This window comes from Malaclemys terrapin, chromosome 18 (assembly GCF_027887155.1).
Source record: "Malaclemys terrapin pileata isolate rMalTer1 chromosome 18, rMalTer1.hap1, whole genome shotgun sequence".
In the NCBI taxonomy this organism is placed as follows: Eukaryota; Metazoa; Chordata; order Testudines; family Emydidae; genus Malaclemys; species Malaclemys terrapin.
The window spans coordinates 7,139,943-7,162,032 of record NC_071522.1 but is presented as its reverse complement, the minus strand read 5'-3'; the positions used below and the strand labels follow the sequence as shown (position 1 = coordinate 7,162,032).

The following is a 22,090-nucleotide window of genomic DNA, read 5'->3' as shown; positions in this document are numbered from 1 at the left end:
GATTAAGTGACTTGCCCAAGGTCACACTGAAAATCTGTGGCAGAGCAAATGTTAGAGTTATCTCTCAAGTCCCAGACCAATGCCTTAACCTCTATGCGAACTTTTTTCTCTGACCTTGTCTATGTGGGAAAGTTGCAAAGGTTTCATGTAATCCGTTTTTAAGCCAATATAGTTAAACCAGTGTAAATTCATGTAGATGCTCTTATTTTAGTTTAAGGGGGGCTTACATTGGTTTAAACAAATCTTTTCTTGATCAATTTAAGCTAAACTGAAAAAAGCCACTCCCATATCAGAATCAGTGTGTCTACACAGAAGTTTGACTCAGTTTAAGTCTACTGGTTTAAATTCACACCTCAGGTTATACCAGTACGTCTTTCCCATATAAACAAGTCCTCTATTTTATTAATGTAAAAAGATACACAGATTCTGTCTTTGGAAAAACAATTTGAAACCATGCTTTAAGAACTGCCAAAAGCAACAATTTATAACAAAGGCCAGTCACTGGGATCTTGCGATGAGCTACACAAGGTAGGCTATTTAGGTGCCAGCATCAAAGGAAAAATAATGTGTGCAAAGCAGCCACAAGACAATTCAGTTCTTGAAAACATTGGGCAGGTTAGAAACAAGGCAAACGTCAATGAACTTTGCCTGTGCAAGGCTTCAAGGTCCAGTCCCTTTCTGAGAAACCATTCGCTTCATCAAGAAGGTTTTAAGGAGACTCTACAGTGCCAAGTATAACTGAATAGAAATATTAGTAAAAATAGCAAGCCAGAGGCACACACCTCAGATAATGCAAAAAGAAATCCTGAAGGAACGGCACCTTAATGAGCAGCAAGATTATTATGACTCTGTACATTTCAGCTCCCAAGCATCCACCCTAAAGGAAATATGTCACGGCAACACATCTCTGCAGAAACCTAGGCCCATGTCAAGAACAAGAGGGAGAAATGGCTGAGAGCGAAGTAAAGAATGGAATTTCCCGTAGCATACTGAAAAAGATTATGGGCCAGAACCTCAGTTGATGTAAATCAGGTAGCTTCACTGGAGCTACACTGATTTATACCAGTTGAGCATCTCGCCCTTGGGGCAAGCCTGTATTCCTTGCACACCTGAAATTCTCATCTATTTCAGTAGCAATTTTGGGGTCTGCACAGGAATGCAGGAGTCAACCCCATAACTGCTCCAAAGAGGGGCTGCGATGAAGAGAGACTGCAAAAACAAAGCAACCAAAGAAAGTATTACTCTAAAAAAAACAAATCCCCTAACAGCAACAAATAGGGAAGAGAGCATTGTTTAGACTGAAAGTTCTTTGTGGCAGGGTTTCATTTATTATGTGCTCATGCAGCATCTAGCACAATGAGGCCCAACCTGATTGTGGCCTTTCAGAGCTACCAAAATACAAATGTAACAGAGATTCAGACCCACTGTATCTAATAGAACCTACAGCATCCCAAAAAGGAATTTACGTACATGAAAATGTGCTAGGACATCACCTTCCTTCCTACTAAATAAGCCAAGACAAATCCAGGCAACAGAATGGAGACTGGGCTGGCAGACATCACAGCTTTTCCAAAGACTATGAAACCAGCCACCGGCCTGAAGCATCTGAAAAACTTTCAGATTCACACACCAGAGTTTACAGACTTCATTTAGCTCACAGGCAAGTCTAATTAGTCTCTCTGAGTGATTTAGCTGCTCATTTGGAAGGGGGGGATGGAGTAAGCTAAATTGTTTGAAATTATCCCTAAAGGGCACTGTAAATCAAGTGTTAATGACTGATCCTATGCAAAGGGCCACAGTAACTAAATAAAAGTCAAGGTGCTAAGCGATAACATTCATTTTGTTTTCAATAATTTAACAAGTGTGGTTTTCAAGCCAGAAATATTTGCAAATGAAACCTCCATCACATACACCCCCTCACCCAAATGCAAGGCAAGATGCTGAATGTCATGAATTCCCACAAATGCAAGGCAAGATGCTGAATGTCATGAATTCCCATTGACTTCACTGGGAGTTGAAGGTGCTGGGGTGTTCAGCATCCTACAGGACCAGAACCATAACGAAAGAGGAACATTCACAATATGAATGAAAGAACATGCTAGTGAATCCATATCCTTGTTCCTCACCCAGAGCTCACACAAATATGCTGTGTCCTGGTTCACTAATCATGTGGTGGGTTTATATATAAGAGAGAACAAAAGGAACAATTTAATACAAATCTATGACAAATCTTTAGAGTTTTATTTCAATGGGTTACTTTTTTCCCCCCTCAACTGAGTTTCATTATAGGTCACATCTGTCACACAATTGAGTTCACCGACCTATTTTACAGTCAAATTCAATGCAACATGTTTTCAGATGTTCAAACAGTGATGTGGAATGGGAAACACCATCACACTATGAAAAAAATACAGAATAGGCCCGATTATGCAGTCCTTATTCCAGCAAAGATCTCACTGGGAATGAGTTCTGTAAAGGAGTGTTAGTGTAAAAAAAAAAACAAAAAAAAAACCAAGGTTCATTTATTTTAATGGCTGTTTTGCATCAATAAACACACAGAGATTTGGCTCCCTGTTTTTAAAATCTAGCTCTCTGTCACATTTTCTTTTAATCTTGTCTCTTGGAGTTTATGTATTCAACAGGTTCCTGGAGCTTTTAGTAGTCTGTAAACACAGCATGATGAAGCCAGTGCATCCAAAACTCAGGTGGAACATTGTGCAGAGACAACCTGGAGTGCAGGACATTGGACATAACCTGGAATGGTATCTGGAATCTTCTAAAGTTTAAGTTGAACATTCTACAGCAGAAGGTTCAGTGTTTACTTTCTTCTTAGTGCAACAGGGTGTCTGCCTCTACTGATTGTCAGTGAAGCCACACAACACTGAACTGTTTTCCCTGCTCAAAAGGGTTGGATTTTTAAAGATCTACGCAATTCACGGTAAAATCACATTCCGTTACTTTATTTTTTGGCTGCATATAGAATGCAAGAGAATCCCTGCAAAAAAACAAAAAGGCATCACTAATAGAAACTCATCCTGAAAATGTTTATCTTTAAAGAAACAGGAATTGCAATCAGTTTGAGCGATTAAATTATTTTTACCAGTAGCAACAGAAACATTTAATGATTCAATCCCAGGCTGCAACGTTCTTCCAGGAGGGATGATTAGCATCCTGTGGCACAAACTTCGTGTCTCCGAAGATAGCCCATACCCTTCATTCCCTGCAGAAAAAAGATATTGTATGGCTATGTTCATGCATTTGTGTCGCCAACTTCGCACATTTTCACAACTCTGCCACTGATTTATGAATAAACCCATCAACAAATGCCTTTTTAAAATAAAACCAGAACACCCCCCGAGCAATGCTGACTCACAGGAGTTGTCCCATTGACTTTGATAGGACAATATACATGATCAAGGGCAGTTTTGCAGGATCCAGCTGTTAAATTGAAATCGGAGGTAACAAATGACAGCAATGTATCTAGTTTTCCTTACTGGCCCACTTCAACCTATCTGGATTTGTTTATAGAGCTCATGGGAGTTTCTGAGCCAGTGCTAATACCTTGCGCTTCTGCAGCACTTTCGTCACAAAGCCTCACAGCACCCTCTCAAGGGCCAGGGGAAATCCTTCCCTATTCCCAATGTAGAGCAATGCGTAGTTGATCAGGTACATTACAGGAGGAAGCGTCATAGTGTCCAATGCTGGAAGCTGGATATAGGGGTTGATGGACCAATGGTCTGATCTGGTACAGCAACTCGTACGTCTCTACTGATATTGACTTGTTCAACTTTTCCAGTAGATGGTACTACCAGCTGGGTGCAACTCGTGAACACAGAGAGTTTAATAAGAGGCTTCAATTGATTAGTTGCTAAACCATCCAACAACCCTAATATGTTTGACCTGATACACTAGTGAAGCAGAGTAGAAATCTATGCCAGGTCATTAGTAGTCGTTTGGCTTGTATTGTCACAAAGGAAAATGGAAAGGGAGCTGCTTAAAACAATTCTACTTGTAGACAAATGAATACAGAAGGCCCAGGCTAACTTCAGTACCATCCCCCTACCTCGGACTCCAGATCAGCTCTATTATCAAAAGGTGTTTTCGTGTTCATTATTTATCGAGCTCCACGGGTGCACCTGGTACAGTTTAGACAAAGACAGAATAAGGTCCCTGGTCTGCAGCCAACAGAATAGATCCATGGAACAGGAAGCCACCCATTCCCCTTTCTTAACCTTGCCAAAAAGGGATTGTTAATAGACACACTGGCCATCTCTACTAGATTTTAGACGTATTACTCTAGAACCTAGCAGCTGTCCTACATGCTGGAATTGTCTCTGTAAAATGCCTGCAAGCCTCCATCTTCTGATGCTGTCACCAAATCATCTCTCCAGTCTTTCTAAGGTATTTATATTGCCACCATTGCTGTACTATCTGAACACCTCAGTCTTTAATATATTTATCCACTCAACACCCCAGTGAGATAGGGCAGTGCTATTATTCCCATACTATGGATTGGAAACTGAGACACAGAGCAGCGAAGGTGACTTGCCCAAGGTCACACAGGCAGGCTGAGGCAGAGCAGGGACTCAAACCTGGGTCTCCCAGGCTAGCATCCCAACCACTGGGCCACCATTCCTCTCAGTCACAAAATGTTGGTGGGAAAAGCAAGGATTTCACCTTCCCTTCTACTTTTTCTTGATTTGATACAGAAGAGAAAAGTTTTTTAACTTCAAGCAACATTCGTCTCATCAGCCTTTCGCGCTCATATTCTGGTGTGTTCCTTCAGCTTGGGACAGCTATTGTCAGATATGTCATGTTTCCTGGAACACTCCCTTCCTCTCACTGATAAAGGTCTTATGATTCCCAATAAAAGCAGCAATTTTGCTTCCAGCTTTTACAAAGCTTTTTATGGCCTTAGTCGCTTAAGATAATTAGAACTCATAAATTCAGGCCAAAAAGACTTGCAGATAGAGAATGACGTGGGAGGGAGTGCTGATGGAATCAGATAAAATAATACAAGATGCTAGTTTATATTGCTGCACAAAACGTTTACCACTTTGGCTCTTTGACTTTAATCTCATAGTTTTGTCTCAGAGTGCAGCTGAAATGCAATCATTTAATTATTATTTTTTATCCCCATTTCTGACTGTAATATTGTTCAGGGTGTGGCCTGATGATTCTGGGGGTTGATAATGGGATGCAGAGCCTTTCATCTCTAAGTTAGGATTTGCCAGACGGGATCAGACCATGGTCCATTTAGTCAGGGGTGAAAGTAACTTAAAGGACTTACCGGTATTGCCAGGAGCCCCGGGCCCTTTAAATCGCCCTGCCAGTACAGTCGGCTGTGTACCGGCTCTTGCCAGTACGCCGGACCGGACTGGCTTACTTTCACCTCCGCATTTAGTCCAGTATCCCATCTCCATAGTGACCAGCCCCTGATGCTTCAGAGGACAGTGCAAAAAACCTCCTACACCACATAGTTAGAACTTGGCTTACGCCATGAAGCATGATGTTGAATATCACGGCCAGAATTTATGTTATCATTAACTATTGTAACGTTGGATGTTGACAGCTCAAATCCAGCCAAAATAAGCAGCGACCAAAAGATGATGGTTGTTCAGTGGCCTGTTAAAAATGAATTTGATTGATCTAAGTGGACAGGTGTCCAAATAAACAAAACCACGGTAGGCACCCTTATTCCCAGACTCAGCACCTATGCCAAGAACTGAAAGGATATGCAGAGCTGGTAGGACAGGAAAGGGAGTTAATCCTATCCCGGCCCATGCAGAGACCTTCAGTCTCTAGGGAAGTCAATCTGTTGCCTTAGGCATTGACTTTGCACACAGACAACATTAAGAGATATTGTTCAGATCATTCTCTTTGGCAAGCGAGCGAGACTGTAGCTGACTAGGATGCTGGGAAGGCAAATTCAAGTCTGTAACACTTTTCTTATAAGACAGTGTGTGAGGAAGCTTGCTTCCACACTAATTTATTGCTGCGCTTCTCTGTTTGCTGCCACAGGTACACTACATATTTAGATCCAGGACATTTCTTCAAACAACCCCAGTATCACACAACTCCATAATGTTCAATTTTCTTTTCACCGAAGAGTTAGTGCTCAGTAGAGAGTTGAAGTCATTACTGTTGTAAGGTTTGGGAACTCTTCTCATGCATCTACCAATCAGCCTCCAGTCTCCCCTGACAAAAGAATATTTGGACTTTTTCCTGGAAAAATCTCTCATAATTCAAGGTAATGACACTGCTGTCACTTTCTCTCTCTTCCTTTTTCTTGCTGTTGTCATCGTTTCTGGTATGTATTTCTTTGTGGTCCATCATCTGCATTGCCAGCCTTTCTATTCCCTTTGTAATATAGTGCCACACATCTTGTAGAGATGCCAGATTTGCTGTGTTGTCTTGTCAGTATTTCCTGGAGTTCAATAAACATTTTAATTAAAGAAATGTCTTCAGAGCCAAGTAAATGGTAGCATCAGGCAGGATTACAGCCCCTCAATGGCTGATCGTCAGCATGACATTACCCTTCAATGCAATGGTTCAAACCACCTTCGTTGCCTGCTGACATGGAGAAGCAAAAAGGGCTTCCAAATATGCATTCCTGGATGATTCTGCAATGTTTCTTACTTCAGCTGTAACGTCCACTTGCTTCTCTACCATTCAGACCATATAAACTCAAACATTTCTCCATAAAAGACACCATCTTGGTAAATTCATTGCAATCATCTCCTTTATCTGCTTAAGATAAGTTTGGGGGGAGGAGGGATGTGCATTGCTCAGGGGTCAAGTAACAAACTATAGTCGCTCCAAATGAGAAAGAGGTTGGAAGTGACCAAAAGTTAATATTGTATCTCCGTGGCTCTCAACCTTTCCTGACTACTGTACCCCTTTCAGGAGTCTGATTTGTCTTGCATACTCCCAAGTTTCACCTCACTTAAAAACTACTTGCTTACAAAAATCAGATATTAAAAACACAAAGTGTCACAGCACGCTATCACTGAAAAATTGCTTACGTTCCAATTTTTACCATATGATTATAAAATAAATCAATTTGAATATAAATATTTTACTTACATTTCAGCATATAGTGTACAGAGCAGTATAATCAAGTCATTATCTGTGTGAAATTTTAGTTTGTACTAACTTTGCTAGTGTAGCCTGCTGTAAAACTAGGCAAATATCTAGATGAGTTGATGTACCCCCTGGAAGACCTCTGAGTACCCCCAGAGGTACACATACCCCTGCTTGAGAACCCCTGATGGCTGTTTGGTAGCCACCTGTGTGAAATGAGCAGCTAGATCCTATATCCGTGGGGGCAGCTGTCCACATTATCAAAGCTACCCATGTAATGGACACTCTTGTTGGCAATCTCAGTTGAGGCCAAGCCTGTATAGCATGGCGACTTACCTGCACCCATCCCCTTAGAAATGCCATCCTGCACCTGTCTGAGCACTTACAAATTTAGAGCCATGTACACATGAACACTGAACTCCCTGGCCACTACATCAGCACTAGCTTAAGAGGTGACATCTCCATATCACGCACCTTCACCCCAGTTAAAGTTTTGCCCTGTACCATACCTAATACTAAAACAGTGGGTTTATTCCAGTGAAACTCTAAGCAGCTGATGACGGGGACCTTATCCTCGACCTCAGATTTGCTGACTGTTCCTATGACTTCCCAGCCTTCTTCAGTTTTAGCCTTAGAAAGAAAAGGGGACAAAAAAGAAAAATATGATTCCAGGTTCTTTAAATTTATAAGAACAATACATACACATACAAGCTTTTAGATTTTCAGCACAAACATGCAGCTAACCTACTTTGCTTCTTTTTGTTTGTTCGTTTTTTTAATACATCTAGGTCTTGTTTAAAACTTATACCAATATAGCTATACCGGCAAAACCCTGCAAATGTAGAGAGAGCTTGCCACAGTTTCAGTGTATCTGCACTGTAACTCCACCCCCACGGGCCACTCCAGAAGTTCCCAGTCAGGTCTCTGGGAGGGACCCTTCTCCCACTCCCTTCTGACCGGGGATTTTTAAGGCTGGACAGCTCCCTGCTGTGATATCCCCAGCAGACCAGCCTGCTGCTCTTTACGAGGGCTATGAACAGTGTATTCCCTGCTGTCACAAGTTACCACACAGCTCTTTCCAAGCACACACACATTTTCTAAAGGTAGAAAGAATTACAGAGAAAACACAGAAAACAGTAAACAGATTTAAACACACACGAAACATACCAGGAATTACCCATCAGTCTTATGAGGCCCTAGTAGGCCAAAATCTTTCCAACCCTTCCGCAAGGGTCGGGATCCCTCTTGTCCGTTCACTGGATCAGAAAGAAGGCCCTGAGTCGGTTCAAACCCAGCCTTTTAATACCAAAATCCCTTTCTTTGTCTGTTGGTTTCTGGGAAAACCAGTTTGAACCAGTACATGCAAACCTCCCAAGAAGGTGGTACCTCTCTGGAGGTGGTTGCAATCTAAGTGATTCACTTTAATCGAACTCCACTGTTTCTGGTTCCTGGAGAGCTGTGGTAATCCTCCCACAGAGTCGTATATAAATTTAACACAATGCCCCCAAAGATACTGCATGGGGTTGCAAATATCTGTCACATAGCTTATACCAGCAAAAAAGTGCTTTTGCTGGCATAACTTATTCCAGTCAGGTGAGCAAAATAAACTATGCTGGCAAAAGGAATTTTTTGCCGCTGTAGCTGCATCTCCACTAGGATTTCTGCCAGCATTGCTAAGTCCTTAAAAAAAATATCACCCCTGTAACCAATACAGCTATGCCTGCAAAACATTAAGTGTAGACCTGTCTTAAAAAGCCCAAACCAAAATTTTCAAACTTGGATGCCTAAAATTATGCCCTTATGCAACCTGATTTTCAAACACACTGAGCACTTTCAGCTCCCAATGCCCTTATCTAACTAGTGGGTCGATTCTGCTTCCCTTACTCTTGTTGAGTGGCAGCTTAGAAGACTAGCAATCCTGTTTTTTTTTACAAAATCTCAGTACAGGTGCCTTAATTTGGCCAGGGTCCCTTTAACTAGAAAATCCACTTTAACAAGAGTCAAGTTGCTGCTTCTTGCCAACCTCATTTCCTGTGAAATCTGCACTTTTTACATTACACTACATTAAATTTACACTCCTGTGATGCCACAGGTTAGACTGACCAATCTGGGTCCAATTAAATGGACTGCAGCAATGGCCCAAAATGTTAATAAATTGAGCTTTATAGTAACACGGTGATTCTTCCAGGTGTTTCAATTAAATATCAATATCTTTTATGTGCTTTTTATCTCACCATCATCCAGAGCTCTGTCTGCCATAGATCTATGGTGGGGCTGGAGAAGGTTTCCAGCTTTGCACTGGAAGGAAGGGGGCTAAAGATCTCGGTACCTCCCTGGTGGTCAAAACAGGATATGCAGGGAGAAAAATACTGACTGCTTGGGATCTCCACCAACAGAAGTTGGTCCAAAAAAAGATATTACCTCACCCACCTTGTCTCTCTAATACCTTGGAACCAACACAGCTACAACTACACAGCAAACAAGTGTGAACTCCACAGGCATTTCTGTAACACCAACTCCATGCAATTCACTGGCCTCCAAACACTCCTCCAAAACTGATCAGATACTTCGCATTAGAGAGAGTAAGGATGCCAACTTTCTAATCACACAAAACCGAACACCCTTGCCCCGCCTCTTCCCCGAGGCCCCTCCATCGCTCACTCTCTCCCACCTCACTCACTTTCAGGCTGAGGCAGGGGGTTGGGGTGCGGAAGGGAGTGAGGGCTCCGGCTGGAGGTGTGGTCTTCGAGGGGCCAGAAATGAGGGTTCAGGATGCAGGAGGTGGCTCCGGGTGGGGCAAGGTGTTGGGGTGCAGGAAGGGGTGAGGCTCTGGCTGGGGGTGCGGGCTGTGGGGTGGGGCTGGGGTTTGGGGTGCAGGAGGGAGTTCCAGGCTGGGGCCGAGGGGTTCAGAGTGTGGGAGGGAGCTCAGGGCTGGGTCAGAGGGTTGGGGTGTGGGCTCTGGGAGGAAGTTAGAGTGCAGGTGGGAGTTCCGACTTGGGGCAGGGAGTTGGGGTGCGGGAGCGGGTGCGGACTCCAGGAGGGAGTTTGGGTGCAGGAAGGGTCTCAGGGCTGAGGCAGAGTGTTGGGGTGCAGGAAGGTATTCGAGGTCCAGGCCAATGGGAGCTGCAGAGCCGGCGCTCAGGGCAAGGGGAGCGTGTGGAGCCCCCGTAGCCACCCCTGCACCTAGGAGCCGGACATGTCCGCCGATACCGGCCGCTTCCAGGAGTCACTCAGAGCAAGGGCAGGCAGGGAGCCTGATTTGGCCCTGCTGCGCCACCAACCGGACTTTTAGCAGCCCGGTCAGTAGTGCTGACTGGAGCCACCAGGGTCCCTTTTCAACCAGGCGTTCCAGTCGAAAACTGGACACCTGGCAACCCTAATGCAAGGATATTTTTTGTTTTAAGAGTCTTTTCAAAGCCTTCTTCCCCTTCCGTGGAGTCATTCGTCAGAGGCTTCATTATGGAGCTCAAATCTCCAGATTCATTTTGTAGCTGCCCCTCCAACAAGGTTCACAGCATTTCAACCACCCACCCACGGTTTCTCTTTTCCTCTACATTTTAACTGCTGCACAATGCTGCCCTCGTGTGACCAGCCTTTGAGCAGCAGCCTGTAGTTGGTGGTGCATAAGACAGAAACAATGCGCAAACTCAACAGAAGTATGTCTACACTGCAGCTGAGAGCGAGCCTCCCAGCCCAGGAAAGACAGACAGGCGCTAGCTCCACTCAAGCTAGCTCACTAAAAATAGCAGTGTGGAGGTTGCAACATGGGCCGTAGCACGCACCAGCCGCACAATTATCAGCTCGTCTGACCCAATGGATCCACACTAGGATGACCAGATGTCCCGATTTTATACGGACAGTCCCGATTTTTGGGTCTTTTTCTTATGTAGGCTCCTATTAACCCCCCCAACCCCTGTCCCCGATTTTTCAAACCTGCTGTCTGGTCACCCTAATCCACGCTCAGGTGGCGAGCCCGTACCACTGCCCATGCTGCAATGTCCACACAGCTATTTTTACAGTTCTCTCTTGAGCCCTCCCCAGTGCATCTGTCCACCTGGGCTGGCAGCCTTCCTCCCAGCTGCAGTGCAGACACGCTCCTAAAGGCGATCACAGAGCTGCCTACTTGCTCTGGGCTCAGTGATGCGGCTGCTTCAGTTTCTTTCTCTCAGGCTCCTTAATAACTTCACAAAGGCTTCTGTGTATCAGCTAACACCCCTTCTTGGGATCTGATTCATTAATGCCAAGTTCTAGAGGGAACAAACCCCCTGCTGAAGCTTCTCCTTCAGCAAGCTTGGTCTCTACACTCTAGCCTCTCTAGCGGGTACTACCTCTTGCACTTCCCAGGCCCTGTACCTGGGAGCTAAGAAGAGCTGTGTAGACCTGCTCACACAATCCTCCTGCTCCCTTTTCAACTTGCCCCTCAGAAAGCCTGATTTAGCCGCATGACCTGCCTGTCATGTGACATCATCATTCTCTCCACCTGTTAAGTGTCACGGGTGGGGCTGGGACCCGGACCCATCTCCCCTTAAAGGGTCAGTCACACCATGACAGCGTAGGGTACAAATTTCAAAAGCATCTAAGTGACTCTGAGCCTACATCCCATTTTTCAAAGCAACTTAAGTCTCTGAAAATGGGATTCAGTCGATTTTGAAAACTATACCCATAAGTTACATCAATATTAGATCTGTTCTCTATGCACATTTAGGGGGATTTTCAGACACACACAAGTGATTTAGGACAAACACGTGCCGTTGACTTTCAATAGGAGTTGTGCTCCTAAGTGACTTAGGTGCTTTTGAAAATTCTCTTTGCTCTTTAAGGGATATTCCTTCAAAAGGAGTACAGGGTGCTTAGTTCAAAAGCATCAACCCTGACACCATGGAAGCAGGTGCCTTTATTTGTTTCAGTTTATAAAAATGTTCCTATATGAAGCATTAAAATCTATATCCATTGATACATGGAGAGAGCTACTCACTTGGCCCTGCAATGCATTTATTGCACTTATTTACTGATTTTAGCTCCCTTAGAAAGCAGACACTGCACAGTCTCCTTTGGCTTGAACCACTGTCTGCAACCAGTGGGTAGTTCTCCCACAGACGCCTTGGACCAAGGCTGTTACTTGTCTAAAAACAGTTTGGGATTTTTATCTAGTTAGATTGTAAACTCACTGGAGCAGGAACCATCTTCATGTTATATATTTGTACAGCGCCTAGCACAACGGGGCCTTAATCCCTGATTGGGGTCATAGGCACCAACACAATACAAATAAATAATTAAGTGTCTGAACCAGATTCTCATGGCTGAGGAGAATCAGAATAAGTGGCAGTGCTGTTATTGTTCAGCTAATACATGGTATGGTAACCTAAAATAAGCAGTTGATATATATTTATTTTAAATTCCCTTAGCTGTTTTAAGGGATATTCATGCTAAAAGGTTACAAGGTGCTTAGTTCAAAAGCATCAACCCAGGCAAGTGCCTTTATTTACTTGATAGATAAAGATTTAGCTTATAAATATAGATAGGATGTGTGTGTAACAGTCTATAACTGCACCAAATGTTGTAAAAAGGTGATCCCCCCTACTGACAGGCCACACGATCTTGCCGGTGACAGGGCCTGAAAGTTTTTGGGACCTTTAGTGGTAAAAGGACAAAGAAAAAAAAAAGAAAGCTGGGCTTTTCTACCTTCAGAAATCTCTGGAGATTATCTGTGCTGTAGACTTCCAAAACCTCCATGGCTCCAGAGCTTGCTTTGCTCACCGTAGGAGTAAGGGGGCAGCTGTGAGTAGAGAAGCCAAGAAAAGTTCCAAGTTAAAACAAAGCAAAACAAAAACCCTGACAAACTGTTTTTGCTAGCTCATCGATTGCCTTCACGACTCACTTTAAATCAGTTTACCAATGATTCTACTCACTTTATAGATGCACTTTCTTATAGGGAATGGGAGGTTTTGACAGGAACACAGGGCTGGAGGAGCACTTTTGAGCACAATTAACATCAAGACTTACTAAAAATGGTAACAAAACAAAACTTCTCATCAAACTCAGTTTAAATACCTCTGGCTATCTTTATATGTACCTACTGCACTGGTGATTCCTTCCTGTTGTTAAAAATCTATGTGAATCCTAGCCTTGCATACATGAGACCCTCGTGCCACACACCTGTATCAGCAGGGCTAATCCCCTATTTGCCTCCCTCAGCAGAAGCTGTTCAGAAGAGAGAAGGCAGTGAGAAGAGAGCATCCCTCCCACCATCACTGGCCTCACAAGGCTTCTCCACTGTCCTCCTTAAAATCACCTCTGCTGTGATGCCTACAATGCAATAGTTAAGCTGCTGGTCTGCTGTGACCATTGCTCATCACCCTGCTCATAATCCTCTTGCTATTCCCTTGTGCTCCCCATGTCTGTCCATCTCCACCTGTTGTTTCTCATCTTATACTTAGCTTGTACTTTCTTTAGGGCAGGGATTATCTTTATGTTATTTGCATGCCCAGTGCCTAGCACGGTGGCACCTTGCTCCCGGACTGGGGCCTCTAGGTGCGACCTTAATTGTTCTACTACAAAATAATCATGTGCCTTCTGCATTAAAATATATCTCAAAAAAAAAAAAAAAAAACAGTGGTGGAATGTCTCAGCAAATGATATTGATCAGAAAAGCACAGCTCAGAGGTGCAAGAATGCATTCATCCCTGGAATGAGAACAGCAGGAACATGGCCAAATCTTGCAATCCTGCAAGCAGCAGTCTTGCACTTTTGAATCTAGAGGCAGAGTGACTAGAATAAACATACACCTCTACCCCGATATAACGCTGTCCACGGGAGCCAAAAAAATCTCACCGCGTTATAGGTGAAACCGCATTATATCGAACTTGCTTTGATCCACCGGAGTGCGCAGCTCTGCCCCCCCGGAGCACTGCTTTACCGTGTTATATCCGAATTCGTGTTATATCAAGTCGCGTTATATCGGGGAAGAGGTGTACCATGGAAAGAAAGAAAAAAACCTAGGGTAGAAAAGAATTCAGGTCTGTTCTGACTAGCAGCACCTGCGCCTTTTATATCAAATTATACACTCCACTTAGGAGCTGTGGACACCTGGCAATCTGCGTGGGTGTGAGTTTGTGCACAGCACAGAACTGAGCACGCTTACAAATCTCTTTGCACCCCAAGAGATCCCATCTCTCTAGCTATCTTGAGGTTTTATACTGCTGCCCATCACCACAGTATCTGAACGCCTTCCCTGTAAAATCAGTAGCAATAGTCTTCTCCCTAGCAGACTTCCAGGGGGCTCCAGCTCTGTTTCAGGGCAAAACTCTACTTGGGGGTATGAGTTTTCAATTTTTTCGTAGCATGTCAGTGCTGCGAGAGTCATTTTTATGACGGAAAGGCCTTCTCAAAGATGAAGGCTTTGCAAAATCTCCTAAAGATGGTCAAACTCTGGATTCACCTGACGTCCTCTGGGAGTTTGTCCCATAGCCAGATCCCCTCGACCGAGAATGCTTTGTCCCCACCTCTCACACACCTTTTCCTGGGCTTTGTGATCCGCATTGACCCAGAGGAGCGCAGCTGTCGTGGTGGTGAACAAATCAAAATTGATGCAGCTGGGGCATGATCTATTAATTGCTTTGAAACCCTCAGTAGTTCAAACATATACACACACCCTATACAAGGATATGGCCATCCACTTCTGGGGTGGAACATGGCAGTTCAACAATTTAGGACTGGAGTGAAAAAGGCACCATCCAGCTGAAACTACAAGGTAGGCAGGATGCAACAACCTGGGCTAGAATACGTCCAGAGTGGTGGGACTGACACACTCATCCTTACAAAAAGGATGATGGGATCTTTAATGCCTACAAAAGGACCTCGGTTTTACATCTTATTTGAAAGACTGGTGAACTGTTTAGGCAGAGACAACAAAGCAAAACTTACTGGAAGAAGGAAATTACTCTTGGCAGCTTGTATAGAATAAGCTCAGAGAAAGGCTCCAGTTCCCTTTATGAGGAGTTAGTAATACAGCACTGGGGGACAGGACAGTTAAGTACGTGTGAGGAAATCCTCATTATATCCTGGAGTCTTTCCACGTGCAGGATCAGATCCATAGGGTTTGAAAACTTGGACTACAGAAAAAAAATCCCTTAATCTCTCCACGGCTGAAAGGGAATGGCTTTTCGGTCACTGAAATGAATGAGTGCAGAGGGGGCAGTTAGAACGCCAGAGGTTAAGATATGTTTTTAATCCCTTTGCAACTCAGAAACTCTTATAGCAATAAGGGAAAAAAACAACAATCGGGGATTGCCCAATGTGCTGGTGGCTACACAACACACTGTCCAATGGGGAGCAGGGGATTTTCTGATTTTGGCTCATGGTCCTGCTGCAGAGGCAGTGACAGGGGTCCAATGGGAAAAGGTGCAAGTTGCGTGCACACACACACACACACACACACACACCCCCCACCCCTTCCAGCTGACAAATGGAAACTGCGTTAATTGGCTCCTGAGGCAGTTGCATTCAGCAGCCTCAGGTACAGAAGGAGAACTTCAGCAATAAAAGGGGGGAACGCATTTGAAAACAGAGAGACCCAAGAGGAATTAGCAAACGAAACCTTCCCCACCTTCCATCCCTGAAGGAGCACAGGTTGCTGAAACGAAATCACCAAAGCAGCAGGGGAAGTCGATATCCTAACGCTGCCATTATTTACACAGCACTGTCAATTCACAAGGCTCTAGACAAAGCAAATAAGAGATCTAGGTTCCTGCCCCAAAGACTTTACAATCTAACCAAAACTAAAACAAAACATGGGACTGCACTGGTGAGAGGAACATCGTGGGAAGGCCCTCTGGAAAGGAGGGGAATTTAAGAAGGGATTTGAAAGAAAGGGAGGGCACGCTTGGTAGACAAGAGGTGGGAGCTTTTCCAATTATTGAAGGACTCATACGTGAAAATCAGAGATTGTAGATGGGGTGAAATAACATTAATAATACCACGCTCTACCTGCTTTTCATCAGTAGCTCTCAAAGTGCTTTACAAAGGTCAGCATTATTATCCCATTTTACAGATGGGGAAACTGTAAAGGCACAGATGTGTGAACTGGCTTGCCTAAGGTCACTCAACTGGCCCAGAGTAGAGCTGAGAATAGAAGCCAGGCCTCCCCAGACCAGTGCTCTATCCACTAGGCCATGCTGCCTCCCATATGCAGAGCTTCAGCAGCCAGTGTAGTTTCCATATCTGCTTGGTGCACACTTTGGGGGTCATTTGGGGTAAAAGGAGCTATACAAATATGCAAGATAGTAACATTCTTTGGAAGACAGTGGTAACGTGAACAGGAAACCCCACCACAAAAGCAAAGCATAAAATTTACCTGTCCTTTTGGCTGGTCACCACTCTGTCAACTCCTAAGTAGTACGCAGAACGCAGCATTGCACCCAGATTCATAGGATCCTGTATCTGCTCCAGCACCAGCCAAATCAGCTGTGTGCCCAGACCAACCTGGGAAGCTTCAGCTTCTTCCAAGCTGCTAAGATGGAGAGGAGTGGCCTCTAAGCAAACTCCCTGGTGGACTCGACCTTTGCAAAGAGCATCCAGCACCTGCCTTCTGACATAGTGCACGGGGACCCCACAGGCCTTAGCTCGTTGGGCAAATTCTTCCATCACAGGCCGTGCGCAGCTGCTGTCCGACTTGAGGAACAACTGGAAAAAGTCCCTCTTTGACTGCGAGAAAGCCAGGGAGCAGGGCGCAATGCCAAACAAGATCTCCGAACCTTTGGTCCTTTCAATGGACATAGGCTTTGGCACTGGTCTTTTCTGCTGTTTTGAAAAGTCATCCTCTCTCAGGTTCCTAAATTCCTCACTGGAAGATGCAGCCTGCTCTGTGCTTCTCTTTCTAGACTTCCACTGCAAATTCTTCTGAGGGGCGAGGCCTTTATAGCTTTTGGGAGGAGGGTGTGATTTGGGGATCACTTGTGCAGCAGCATCCCCAAGTCCCGATACTGGAAGCGGGTGGCTGCCACGGTGCTGTGAATTTTCTTCATTCCCGAACCCCGCAGGTGATGAAGATTGCGATGGCTCCTTCTCCTGAGCCAAATAATGTTTGACTGCCCGAAAATGACTGTTGCAACTAAAAGCAAATGAAAGTCTTGCAGCTTTCCAGATGTTGAACTTAAAGATCTTCACCACCACAAAGGCCATTCTAGCGCTCAAGTCTCCTCCCTCGGAACGGCTATCCCTTGAAAAAGGAGATAATGGGCTAGTTATGCAATATGGGTTAATATCCCACTAATATTTACAATTTTAAAACATGCTTATGATCAGAAAAAGGACTATTTACAAATAGAAACCTTACACTTAACTTCCACTCTACTCCCTGCCTGTGTTCCAAGTCATAGCTGCTCTTTGTTGACTAAAATAAGTTTTTAATATTAGCCTAATATGCTCACGGGAGAATGAGCTAGATTCCATTCTGGCTCATGCATCACAAACAGAATTAGCTAAATTCAAACTGCAGAATCTTTCACTGCTGGCCACATGTAAGCCACAGAAAGTGGCCCGTTTGACTCTCAAAATATAGTTAAATACTCTGGGCCAGATTCTGAGCTGGTGGAAACGGGTTTAGCACCATTCAAATAGAAGATACTATGCCAATTTAGATCAGTTTATGATCTGGTCCTCTATTTCACCACTCCAGCCCACCTCAACCTCTGGCCAATAACATTAACTTGTAGTCATGGTCAAGAATGTTCCCTGCATGATTTTCTTTTAAATACACATCTATATAATGCAAGCATTTGACTGTATCAACAGACTTAAGAAGCCATAGGTTGTGCCATGTCATATGAGAGAGTATTTCATAGATTTGCAATAAAGTTGCCATACTGAGTATTACCTGTCTACATCATATATTATTGATGATCTCCATGAAAGAAATATACAGAAGAATATATATATTATTTACAGTGATAAACTCAACTAGCAGAACTTGTTCACACTGAATATAGTCTACTTTAGGTTCTTATATGGCTCCCATTGTTATACTGAACACCTTGCAAACTGTAACGTATTTATTATCACAATACCCTCATGAGGTAGGAAAGTCCTTTCTATTCTGGGCTCTCCCACTGGCCTACTGGATGACCTTGGCCTAGTCACGTCCCCCTTCCATGCCTCAGTTTCCCCATCTGTAAAATGGGGGCTAATGATAATTACTTCCTTTGTAAAGTGCTTTGAGATCTATTGTGAAAAGCGCTAGATAAGAACTAGCTATTATTATTATCCCAATTTTCCAGATGGGGAACTGAGGCACAGAGAGGCTAAGTGACTGACTCAATGTCAAACGGGAAGTTTGTAATAGAACAGGAACATGATGCAAGGTTTCCCACGTTCTAGGCTTGTCTCCTAACCACTGGACCATCCCCATTCCCCTCTTGGACACAGCTTTATTCGTTAATATATTGCGACAGAGACAAAAACAATAAGCAGGGCTGAGCACCCAGCTGCACCAAGTCTGCAGAGATCCTCACTGCAACACTTCAGTCCTCTTCAGTGCTCGCTGCTGTTGCAAACCAGAGCACCAATGCATTAGTCTGCTATCCAGTAGCCTTACAAGAAGATGGAAACAAACAAGCCTCCAGGGGGGAAGATCAGTGGGTTTTAGGGCTGACAGGGCCGGGGCTCCAGGGCGCTCCGTTCAATTCCCAGCTCTGCCATGGACTTCTTACGCGACTCGGGGCAAGTCCTAGTCTCTCTGCCTCAGTTGCCCGTGTGTACCAAGAGGAGGTCGCTTCGCAGTGTCACCGGGGCGCTGGGGCAGGAGATGCCCAGGCAGCGCTGATGACAGGGGGCCTGTGAGTACTGTGGAAACGGGGCTTGTGATGGAGAAAACGAGAACGGGACCCACCTCCGCGGGCTCTGGCCGGGAGACGGGAGCCGGGGCTGGGCGCCGGGGGCAGCACAGAGGGGGGGCGGGGGCGACCCGCAGGGAAGCGGCTCCAGGCGGGGGGAGGGGTGACCCCGACCCCCCCCCCCGTCCCCCAGTGGTGACCCCCTCGGCAGCAGCCCGGTGCGGGGGACTGAGAACTCAGCAACCTCCCCCCCCCGCACCAGCCTCCGCCGCCTCCCCTGGGCGCCCCCACACACTCCCCTACCTCACACTCCACTTCCGGGTCCGTGCGCCACCATCGAGAGGAGAGGACAGCGGGGCGCCCTGCGCTGCAGCGCCACCTGCTGGTAGGCGTTGGCCGGTGCGGAGCGTGCCCGCGGGGGCGGCTGGGGTCACTCAGGCTCTAGCTGGTCTTTAGGGGCAGCTGGGCAGGGGGCACCCGTGCTGCAGAGGTTGCCCAGGGGACCAATCCGTCCTGCATGCCCTGCAATGGGCTGGCGCAGCCCGAGAGCGCCAGTGCATGCCCCCAAGGATCTCCCATGGTGGGGTGACCCTGCCTGTGCCCTGGGGTGGGCCGGCCGGTGTGTGCTCTGTGCCCAAGAGAGCACCATTCCCTGCAGATAGCCATATCCCAAAGGAGTGCCCTATCCCCGGCAGGGCGTCTGTGGGCCCGCTAGGGTGACCAGATAGCAAGGGTGAAAAATCGGGACAGGGGAGGGAGGGTAATTGGCACCTATATAAGACAAAGCCCCAAATATCAGGACTGTCCCTATAAAATGGGGACATCTGGTCACCCTAGGGCCCACCCCTGCCCGGCAGCTGTGCCCGGAGGCTGGGAATAATCATGCTGACTCTGGCAGATGCTCACGACCCATGGCCGGAATATCAAAGTGAAAACACCGCCTTGGCAGCGTGCACTGAGAGGAGAGACCTTGCCTGGCACCTGCAAATTTGCCTGCTTGCCCCACTCAAGAAAATTTACCACCACCACCACCACACAATCTCAGGATGAGCACAAGCTTTTGACTCCGACCCACCTCCTGTGGCTTTAGTTGCACACGAAATGATTCCACGGCCTGAGAGAGAAGCTTATTTTGTAAAGACATCATTTATGATGATGATTTTCTATCCTTTATTGTATGGATTAGTTGGTATTACAGTAGCACTTTGAGACCCCAACGGCAATCAGAGCCCCCTTGCGCTAGGTGCTCTGAGACAGTCTCTGCCCCAAAGAGTTTCCATTCTAAATAGACAAGACAGCTAAAGGGGAGACAGAGGCACAGAGAGGTGAAGTGACTTGCCAAGGTCACTCAGCAGAGCTGGGAGGGGTATCCAGGTCTCCAGCTTTGCTGATATTTTCTTGGAAAAAGTAACTTCTTCGCAATTATTACTGCCCTTCTCTGTAAAGTGATGCATGTCTTCAGAAATTCCCCAAAACAGGGACCAGCTCTTTATCTGTCCTAGTTTGACAACTTAATATTTCCTCCACTGTCAAGTGAACCTCAGGCATGGGAGAGAATGGGCCAAGTTGCTAAAGATGTTTGATTCCTTGGTTGCCAGCAGAGGGAGCTTGGCTTCTACCAATACACAGAAAACCTCCTGATAAACAATGTTAAAATCCAGTTAGGGTAAAGAGATGCTTGACAAGGCTGACAGTATAAACAAATCTTACAGAGCCAAATTCATCCCAGGTGTAATTCCATTGGCTTCAGTGAAATCTGGCTCAGTCTTGTGCTTGAAAATGCACATTTAAAAATGCAACTTCTTCTGCTAAAGACCAAATGTCTCATCTCCTCAAAGAAAAAGCTGCAACAGTTTTAAAATGCCAGCTTGTGGCCTGGGCGTGGCCTGCTGCTAAAAGCACAGTGATGATGGACTAAGGTTGCCACTTTTCAGATCTCCGGATTTGCCATGTCCTGATACAAGCTAGTATGTTACATGATCAGGTGAGGCTGTGTCATGACGTCAGAAGGCGGTGGCATCACATACTGATACAATTTGGTGACAGAGACCTCATCTACAATAGAAAGTTGTACCCGTTAATAAACCTGTGTAGGCAAAGCAGTGGAACCTTCCTCCCGTGGATTCAGTAGAAAGGACCTTTATACTGGTATAGCTATTTTCATACAGGAAGGGGAATAACTATACCAGTCTAATGCAACTTTATAATGGTATAACTCTACCTAAACTACAGTTATACCAGGATAAATCACACCCCTAATAGACATAGTTATATTAGTACAACTTTCAAGTGCAGATCTACCCCTAGTATCATTTGAGTCACAAAACTGTTACAGTATCAGAGGGACTAGATATTGTGCTACAAGCTGAGCTTTCAGGATGTGGGATTGATTGGACAAAATCTAGGCTGTCCCACAAATTCTGTGATACATGGCAGGTGTGTGCCCACAATGTGCCATCCTGCTCTCCTGCCAGTTTGCATTCTCTGGCACTCGAAAGCAATGCACATCCTGCTTTCCGACGCTGAGAAAGCAGAGTGACAGCTGGTTATGTACAGTCACAACCCAGCAAGTCCTTGTGCTCAGGATACTTCTACAACAATAATACTCTACGTGGACCTTCCATCCAAAGATCAGGTGGAGCATTGAGGAGTGGGATGGGTGTACATGTAGGGGGGGGGAGGGGAGTTAAGTGTTTCTTTCAATGAGCTGCAGGAGCCTGGAGACAGGTTAAGGGTTTTGCTCTAGATTGCTGTTGTTAATAACTCGTTATAATTAATGATGGTCTCATTAGAACATTCCCACAGGAGCCCAGGGTCTGCCTGACGCACTTGCGCCCCCAGTAACAATCACCTTCTAATGAGTACTCTGTCTGCCTTTCCCTCTAAGGCATGTTGTTTAAATATTACGAGAGGGCGGGGAAGTGACTCTCCTCCTATCTCTAATAATCAAAGATATTTGAATAAGGCCTTGCAGCAGAGCTCGGTATGGAGCACTAGACTCAACACAGGCAGAGAGCTCATGGAAGGAGCTGTCCTACAAACACTCAGTCACAGTCCCCCTGGGCTGCATTGTTGAAAACAGAAGCAAAGTCTGTATTTTTGCTAGTCATCCACACCCCCTCTGTTGCGCAGCCAGTGGAGCAGCTGTCCTCGCAGCACTGCTGAGCCGTTATGGTGCC

At 45.4% G+C, this 22,090-nt stretch overlaps 1 protein-coding gene across 2 annotated transcripts; it reads right to left on the bottom strand.

Moving 5' to 3' along the window:
- Nucleotides 1-2,837: 2,837 nt before the first annotated feature.
- MRM1 (mitochondrial rRNA methyltransferase 1) lies at nt 2,838-19,251 on the bottom strand. Of its 2 annotated transcripts, none has more exons than XM_054008570.1 (6): nt 19,215-19,251; nt 16,436-17,299; nt 12,766-12,859; nt 7,593-7,713; nt 3,101-3,220; nt 2,838-2,995 (listed from the first exon to the last, which is right to left on the bottom strand). In XM_054008570.1, the coding sequence occupies exons 2-6, from the start codon at nt 17,260-17,262 to the stop codon at nt 2,955-2,957; spliced, it is 1,203 nt and encodes a 400-aa protein (XP_053864545.1). In that variant the 5' UTR covers nt 17,263-17,299; nt 19,215-19,251; the 3' UTR covers nt 2,838-2,954. The 2 variants fall into 2 exon arrangements, with proteins under 2 accessions (XP_053864545.1, XP_053864546.1); XM_054008571.1 differs by lacking the exon at nt 19,215-19,251 and adding an exon at nt 18,968-19,073.
- Nucleotides 19,252-22,090: the final 2,839 nt, after the last annotated feature.